The sequence below is a fragment of the Seriola lalandi genome, unplaced genomic scaffold (assembly GCF_002814215.2).
Source record: "Seriola lalandi dorsalis isolate HSWRI2012SDOR001 ecotype SW California unplaced genomic scaffold, Sedor1 jcf7180002051234, whole genome shotgun sequence".
NCBI classification, from domain to species: domain Eukaryota; kingdom Metazoa; phylum Chordata; class Actinopteri; order Carangiformes; family Carangidae; genus Seriola; species Seriola lalandi.
Window position 1 is genome coordinate 3,112 of NW_019521787.1, and position 8,488 is coordinate 11,599.

Consider the following 8,488-nt stretch of genomic DNA (forward strand, 5'->3'; position numbering starts at 1 on the left):
ATCACATTATCACATTAAACTTAATCAAATTGGACAGAAATACAATGTGTACAATGTCTAAAGAGGTTTACAATTTTACAATTATCACTTAACAATGAGATTTCTGTCACTCATGGTTCATGAAAATGTAATTTTCTACATGTTAACAGTAACAATTCTTCTTGATTTTCTCTTCTTTATGATGTTGTGTGTCACTGCAGGGATCGGTGGTACTCAGCCCGTGGAGAGTCGCGACGGACAGACTGCTGGCGAGCCGAAACATAAAACGAGAGGTACTAATACCACCTTTACTGATACATAAAAACTCAACAAGAAATAAATCTTTATTCAAGACTGTTTTGGCAAATATTAAAACCCTTTCAATAGGAATAATGTACAGTTCATGTTCTTCCGCCAAGGACCCTACCTACCTTAGGAAGTCTGTTCATCTGATTTACATCCATATCACAGACTTAAATAAATACAATTGTTCCCAAATCTTATCGAGATGTTTTAGCTGCCTAACACAAATTATAATGTATCTACCACACCCATGATTCATTGTCCACCTTAAACAAATCATAGGAAATCGACACTGAGGTGAGACAAGAGCTTCTTTGGTTTGGTAGGAGCTACATATAGACAGGACCCTGATACATGGAAACCAAGTCTACGTTCTTGTCTTCCATCAATACTTTTGGCTCACTTTTCTAACACAAAATATTCACTGGATCCTGTCGGACACAGTAAAACATATTCTTTCTTTGTTTGTTCAATCAGAAAAACACTTTAACGCTTTGATTATTTGCGGTTTCAGATAATAAAACCTCTTTGGTTAATGAAACGATCACAGAAAGTCACAGAAAGTGTCTGCGAACGCGTCTGTTTCTGTTCCTGAAACAGTCGATCTCCACATTCTTCACTCTGTGTCTCTGTCCGTTACTGATTTCTCGTCTTCCTTGTTCCCCCTCAGCCTCTCTCAGTTTTAATTATTTACCCGCCTCCACTTTGCTCAACAACGCTGCAGTACAAAGGCATGACAGTCACACACACTCAAACACACAGCGCCATATATAGACCTGTAGCTTATAGAAACCTTCACATTAAATATGAATAAAGTTTCACTCAAAATACTTCTGCTTCATTTCAGGTTTTACTTCCTGTGAAGAGCTTTTATTGGCCAACATAATAAGTCTCATTAGTCTTTTTTTTATTATTTACCTAACTTATGTCTTCAGTCAGATGAGGACACTTATTGTTTTATATGTATTTTTATAGTGTTAGATTAGGACTCCCACCTCATGTAAGAGCCTGGACCTGTGTTTGTCCAACTACAATCATCTGCTTGTCCCTCATTAGTGCCTTAGTTTGCCTCGTCTTGTGGGGGGGAACAGGTTTGTATTACCCATCTGACACTGCATCCTCCTGATAGGCCTTTTATGGTTTCAGATTCTCTCTTAATTTGCACAGTTTTAGTTTATTTTACGGGTAAAAAGATGAAAGGAAAGGTCCCAAATTCTTACAGAGTCAAAAAAACAACAACAAATCAAATGGTTTACCTGCAGATAAAGACTTGTCACCACATGTGAGACGTCAATGTCAACCCTCCAATCTTTTCCTGATCTACCAAACAGAGTCTTAGCATATCAGCCATTTTGTACTCCATCCATCCATCCATCCATCTGTCCATTTTCTTGCTTTTATCTGGGGTGTTTTATAAGTGACTAAAGCGGGAAGTTATTCCAAAAATCCAGAGCTTGGAAAGTAAAAATCCCCTAAATGCACAGATGAAACTGACTGTTTTTTTTGGCATAAAGCTTCTTTACTTCTGTGGTAAACTGAGAAGTGATATTTCTCTCTCTCTCTCTCTCTCTCTCCCCCAGTGAAACCAGCTCCCCTCGACATCGCTCCAGTGCAGCAGGACTGGCAGGAAGTCCCGCCCCCTGTCCGCTCACCTGTCACTCGAACCTTCACGCGAGAGTAAGTGGTGAGGCACAGGAGTAGCGCTTCAGTGGTTCACTGCAGCGTCAACAGAACAACACTTTACAACAACACTTAAATATTTAATGTATAAAACACAGTCAGAGAGCGGCTTGATGTGTGAATGTGTGTGTGCAGTTACAATGAGCTGTGTTGCACTATGCCGCCCCCGTGTGGTGGTGAAGGAGTACTGCAATTTAATTCTACTAACCTAGATGTGGTACTGAAGTAGATGAAGTAGAGAGATTACTCTTTCTAGAAGGAAAAAGTGTAAAAACTTGAAAGTAAAAGCATGTGGGAGTTTTATAACTGTGAGTCTAAAGAGTAAAAACCTGCTTTCTGCTGAGAAATTATTATATTATTAAATATAATATTTTTAATTGATCGTTGGTTAATTGCTACTAGTGTTATTATATAGTGTTTACTTACTTATATTACAATGACAAAAATGATTCAGTGCATTGGAATTTCTCAGACCTCATCATAACATAATCTGTCGATTATTCCCTCGATTGATCGTTTGGACTGTGACTTCCTGGTGATCAAGGTGATGATGTCATGAAATGTCACTTTACCAAAATGTTAAGACGAGGAAAAGCAGAAAGTTTGGGTCTTTTACTTAAAGTATTAATCGATCACTAAAACAGTTGCCATCAATCAACTAATAAATTATTTGACTAATATACTATACTAACTAAAATGTGTGTGTGTGTCTGTGTCTGTGTCTGTGTCTGTGTGTGTGTCTGTCAGTCCGTCCAGTCGTCGGTCCGTCAGGCCAAGCTCTTCTCACAGCTCGTCCCCGTCGTCAGACTCAGACGATCCGGACGACAGTTACGTTGCCATGACGACCTCCAGCCTCAGTTTCAGTGCTGGGGAGCCGGTAAAAGACTTTGCCTTCTCTCCATCCTTTATGTCCTTTCTTTTTCTTTGTTTTTCCTCCCTTCAGTTTTTCTTCCATCCTTATTATCCTCGTTTTCTTTCTCTCTGTCCTTCCTTCCTTTCCTTACATCCTTACATCCTTCTTCCAATCTAGTATGTTCCCTTTCTTCCATCCTTATTTGCTTTTTTATTTCCTTGATTCCTATTTTCTATTTGTGATGTACTAAATTCTCAGTGTGTGTGTGTGTGTGTGTGTGTGTGTGTGTGTGTGCAGTCTCTTAGGCTTATGCTGCACCGGGCTTCAGAGGGCGGAGTCAGCAGCCCGTTGCTACGGCGAGCCAGAGGCGATAAACAGGTGGAATACCTGGACCTGGATCTCCACACCGGGCAATCGACACCAACAAGACAGGTAACCCCGCTCTCTCTTTCTCTCTCTGCCTTAGTCCTGTTTGTTTCTATGGATTATTTTCTTATCATTGTCCAATATTTGATGTTAAATGTGGAGGTTAGCCATTAGAGGGCGCCAAGACACCACTGTCTCTTCACATACCTGTGGACACTCTTCATCTGTTGTATAGTTGCTTCACTAATTCCCTCTCATGTTTTATTTTATATTTTTATACTTTATATTTTATATTTATATATTTTATACATTTATAATTTGTACAATATATTGATAAGAAAGTATATCTGCCTCGTCATCGGCTGCATCACATCTTTTTTCCACAGTTTTATTTTGAAATTCTTTGGATGGATCAATACACAAGTGTGTGTGCGTGTGTTTAACCAGAAACGTTGCACGGCGGAAGGTGGAAGCGGCGGCAACAAGCAGGCCGGAGGTGGCGAGGAGCGAGCGCCACGGGGTGAGCGCACACGTGTGGACTACGTGGTGGTGGACCCCAAAAGAACCAAGGCCCTGAGGAACACCAGGGAAGCATGGCATGATGGGAGGATGTCCACAGAGAAGGAGAAAAGCTAGAAATCCACAGACACACACAGTTAATTAAAAACTTCTTAATCATCTTTGAGGCTGTAACAGGAAGAAAACAGACACATTACTCTTTACTTTCCTTAAAAGTAATAAATTACTTCCTCCTTGAGAAAACTCATTAGCTAGGAGATGTAATCTATTTACTATCTGTGATGCCACGTTACGATAAAATGAAGTTACTGAGGGTTTATAAGTTACAACGAGGTGTAAGCACATGAAGACAGAGATGAAAGGATGAATATTCTGCAGTTTTGTCGCTTTCAAGAAATTCAATGGACAGACCACAGCTGACAACAAGTTAGTCCGTCTCCCCCCTAAACCGCAACGGCTCATACTGAAGATGTAAGATTTAAAAATGAGTCACAAACTCAGTAATTTCCTGTCATGGCTTTGGTTATTACTCAGACCGGAAGACTACTTCCTGATTTCAGAGTAGGGTCTCCAGTAACGGTGTAAATGAGAAGGTGTGGGTCAAAATAAAGCAGAATTATTGTGATCAAAGAGGAAACGAGTCGTCTGCACTGGTGGAGAATGAAAACAGCAACATTGACACAGTGACGAAGCAGATGTTCTGTTAATAAATCAGATTAATGTCATAATTCAATGATCCTTTCAAATCAAACTGTTACTGCTGAATTATTTCATTGATTGATTCATTAAGAAGTGTGTCTGTGGGGGGGGGGGGTAAATAAATGAATAAACACTACACACCACTCTTTGGGCTTCCTGTGTGTTTTTATTGATTTTGATGTTGAGTGTAAGATTAAAAGATTAGAAGAAGGCAGAGGAGAATAGAGCAGTTTATAGTTTCTTTTTTAAATCCAGGTTTTAGGCAGATTTGCTAACCCTCTAATGCTGCTTTACTGTCTTGTCTGACTGATTTTTTTTCTGACTGTTCTTGTTTAGCTGTTTTTGTTTAAGGACAATATTACCTTTAAATAAAAGATATTGCCTGAAAAATGAAGTCATTTAACCCAAATGTACTAGAAAACAAGAAGTCCTGTTAAACATGTTGTGCTCAGCAATTATTGTTGTGACTGTTGTCGGTCACGTGACGTTTCCACGCCCCTCTTTTAAGATAAAATCTTCCTCGTGAACACGGAGAACAGAAACAGCAAGATCCGGAAGCTGCAGCGCTGAGTTCATGGATGTGTAATGATTCCCGCTGGTTGCGCAGCGGGAATCACCGTGGACCGTGGACACGTTTATTTAATGTCCGAGGACAGAGACAGAGACACGGTGGTTTGGTTCCTCTTCTTCTCCCGCCGCTGAGGAGCAGAGGTAACGACGCTCCGCGTTTCTTTACAAACGCTCAGAAACTTTCATGAAGTTCATAAAGTGACGAGTAAACTCCGACTCTTCGGCTCGATATTACATGTTGCTGCTTTGGCAATTGTGATTTATTTTTACCCTAAACGCAACAGTGTGGTTCAACTTCACAATTTCTGCAAGAAAAACCCGGTTTCCTGCTGACTCTTATTAACTCTTATTTGCAATAACTTTGTAACGCACGTGCAGCCCCTGAAAGCAGTGCGAGAGCAAAACAGTCATAATGAAACTGAAACTAATTTTAAAAATCCTGCCGCCATTTTCTTATGTTGTAAACAATGCTGTATTTAAGAGACAGAATAAAAATAGACCCCACACACTGTGAGTGATGCTCTGATTAAATGCTCGTCATCTTCTCCGGCTTCACACTTTAGGACGTCCCACCGGAGGATGTCGGACCGGGCAGCTGGCTTCTCGCTGTTGCTGGCTGCCACAGTCTTGTGTCTGACTGTGGGTGAGTAGATTTATCAAGGCTCCTAATATCTAAAAACTAAGATTTCAATATGCAGAAGTCACAAGAGGGTGTAATTGTGTTTATAAGTAGTTAATAAGTTTGGAGGCTGATTTGTACACGGGTGGTAAAGAGGGGCGGAGGAGAAACTGACAGAGATGGAAGTAAGACACAGTGATAAATGTAATTAATGTGATATTTTAATGAATGTTGAGCTCCAAACTTCACATTGTGACATAAATGTGGACAGTGAAATTAAAACACATGATCTTTCAGTGACACAGGGCCTAAGCTGCACTAATAAGGTCCATTAATGCTTCACGTCAACAGAAATATTTGATAAAAGTAGGATTTTTGGAGAATGCATTTATTAGTTTTTACTGGAGCATATTGCACAATAAGCCCCTCTGAACTAGAGTGTTGCAGACGATCACACGGAGCGTTCAGGCGTCTCTGTGTGTGATCGTTCTGCCTTTTTGTTGTGGTTCAGTTCTGGAGCGTCTGTGTTTCCGCTGCAGGTCAGACTCCATTCACTGCCAGTGTAACTCAGGACGTCTACCAGGCAGAGGAGCACAGTAACATCACACTGACGTGGCTCCTCCCCATCGGAGCCAGCACGCACACCGACTCCCTCTACATAGACATTGTGAGGTCAGGGAGGAGTATTTACCGGTATGACAGTGAAACAGGAACTGAGGTGTATCCAGATGAACGCTACAAAGGACGAGTTCGCTGTGACCCGGAGCTCGGGCGGAGAGGACAGGTCGACTGTCTCTTTACTGATGTGAGGCTCAACGACACGGGAAGCTATAGGAGTATTCTTGTCGTTGGCACATATAACACCTACAAAACATGTGACCTCAATGTTACAGGTAAGATGACATCACTGGCTCGTGTGTTATTCTAGAGATAGTACCCAGCAGCCCCGGGTTGAGTTGTCCAACCTCTGTGGTTTTATCGTGATGACTTATGTAGTGAAATTAAAAATACCACTTGTACATTTAACTCATAATTATTTTACACAACTTGTTTTGGCAATTTATAAACAAGAGGAGGAATGTTTTCCAGGTGAGGTCGGGTGGGTGGGGCTTAAAACTTGACATTGGGAGAGAGAAAAATCTTGAAGCTGTCTACCAGCTAACGTACCTTACTTTGAAAGTCCACTTCCTGTCGCTAGATGATCTGGATGTTCAGATTCACGAAATATCAGAAACTGAAAACGACCCTTAAGTGGTTCTCACTGTTTTATGATGTGATATCAGAGTGAAACCTTTGGCCCAGTATCCGACCCGGTCACACGGCCCGAGTCTGGCCCATACACTTCCACATCTGGGTAGTTTCCAGCTGTTATTCTTCGATGTTGACTAACAGCTGGAAGATTTTCTGTGTGTGTGTGATGAGGAAGTGGTCCAGATGTGGATATGGCATCTGACAGTCATGCCGTATATGGGCCGGACTTGGCCCGTGGAAGCAGGTGTATACAGGGCCAGAAGAAGCACAAACGTGTCCAGCAGACACTGAGTAAAATTAGCTTTTCCACCAACTCCTGACAAAGTATTTGGCTCTTAATGCTCCACTTGTTCACCAGCTAGTCCCTAACATTCATTTACAGTCTAATTTTCTGTATTTGTTTAATCTCTTTGCAGCAACCAGCGAACAAACTGTGCCAAATGAGCCGGCACAGCCAGAGAGCCGGGGACGGGTTGGGCTCTTTGTAAGTCTCGGTGTGTTTACATCGTCTGTACTTGCAGCACTTTCAATCCGTTGTTGGATTTTTTAACGTTGTTTACATGTACTATATATTATTCTATTACTGTAATTTACCTCTTTCTGTAAATAAGCTGCTATTATTGTGGCATCTCGTCTGTTTTCCAACTCCCCTAAAGCTGTCCCACCGAGCAGTGCACATACATTCCTCCATCCACTTCCACTTACCAGGGCGTCTTCAGAGTTTTTATTTTATTTTATTTTTTTAAAGGGAAGACTCAGACTGACTGCACAGCGTCCTGAATATGACCATGAAAACATTATTCATGGTTTAGTTTCTAGACCAGTATTACTATTGTCAGTGAACGGTTTGCTGTAATTATTTCTTTGTTATGTTGATAAAGAACATTTGCTAGATAGCAGAGAAGTGCGTCTGTGGTCGGATTCACTTCTCACAACTGCTGTTCTAACAAGTAGATGTGAAGAAGCTTGAATGGTTTTTACCTACGAGTCATCTAATCTCTAATCTAATCTAATTATTGTGATTTCATTAGGATGAATGGATTTTAAAATGCTGCTTCCACTCGCCACTTTCAGAAAAAAAAAACAGTAGGAAACGTTGGATCCAGATATTTGGAGCTTAAACGTTTCAGGTAAATATTGCTGGAAATTGTGCTTGAGATGTTTGAGTCGACTGTAAGATGAGAATACAGCCTCAGAGGGTCGGAGCCTTGTTTATGGGACACTGTGGGTTGCACTACATTGTCACATGGATGTCCGAGACACACTGCAGAGAGACGCTCTTTCTTACTACCTGCTAAATCCTCCACAGTGTGTCTCGCCCAAAACACTAAGGTAAAACCCTCCGAACCACGAAGCTGCAGCAGCCACTGTTTTATTCTGCCGTAGCAAAAAAGACGCCCTGAATGCACTTACACTGTGCACTTTAAAATCTTCCTCATGATGTGGAGGTGGAGTGTGTGTGCGCTGCAAAGTGGGTGGGGTTTGGATGGTGCTGATGTCCGAGTTTACCTCATGAATTCTTGCCTGCAGTTCAGTATTATAGATGTTTTAAAGGAGCCTGATGTGAAGTAACACAGTCAGTGTGAATGTGCAGCCCATGCATTCAAAGAAAGATGCACTCATGCACTTTTGTCACAGGCTGCACAGTT

General features: G+C 41.3%; 2 protein-coding genes across 2 annotated transcripts; both read left to right on the plus strand.

The window, feature by feature from the left end:
* The first annotated feature begins 164 nt into the window (after positions 1-164).
* On the plus strand, positions 165-4,236 carry LOC111649574 (GRB2-associated-binding protein 1-like). The gene is made up of 5 exons (XM_023399329.2): positions 165-272; positions 1,863-1,959; positions 2,710-2,839; positions 3,113-3,247; positions 3,629-4,236. The coding sequence occupies exons 1-5, from the start codon at positions 179-181 to the stop codon at positions 3,815-3,817; spliced, it is 645 nt and encodes a 214-aa protein (XP_023255097.2). The 5' UTR covers positions 165-178; the 3' UTR covers positions 3,818-4,236.
* A 697-nt stretch (positions 4,237-4,933) lies between these two features.
* Positions 4,934-8,427, plus strand: LOC147819647 (uncharacterized). Its single transcript, XM_087172021.1, has 4 exons — positions 4,934-5,110; positions 5,533-5,612; positions 6,128-6,481; positions 7,256-8,427. The coding sequence occupies exons 2-4, from the start codon at positions 5,549-5,551 to the stop codon at positions 7,387-7,389; spliced, it is 552 nt and encodes a 183-aa protein (XP_087028147.1). The 5' UTR covers positions 4,934-5,110; positions 5,533-5,548; the 3' UTR covers positions 7,390-8,427.
* Positions 8,428-8,488: the final 61 nt, after the last annotated feature.

Coding starts and splice junctions, on each gene's coding strand:
- LOC147819647 (XM_087172021.1), top strand. CDS start 5,549: ATGTCGGACCGGGCAGCTGGCTTCTCGCTGTTGCTGGCTGCCACAGTC. Junction 5,613..6,127: donor AGTCTTGTGTCTGACTGTGG/GTGAGTAGATTT, acceptor TTTCCGCTGCAG/GTCAGACTCCATTCACTGCC. Junction 6,482..7,255: donor ATGTGACCTCAATGTTACAG/GTAAGATGACAT, acceptor ATCTCTTTGCAG/CAACCAGCGAACAAACTGTG.
- LOC111649574 (XM_023399329.2), top strand. CDS start 179: ATGATGTTGTGTGTCACTGCAGGGATCGGTGGTACTCAGCCCGTGGAG. Junction 273..1,862: donor GCCGAAACATAAAACGAGAG/GTACTAATACCA, acceptor TCTCTCCCCCAG/TGAAACCAGCTCCCCTCGAC. Junction 1,960..2,709: donor ACTCGAACCTTCACGCGAGA/GTAAGTGGTGAG, acceptor TGTGTCTGTCAG/TCCGTCCAGTCGTCGGTCCG.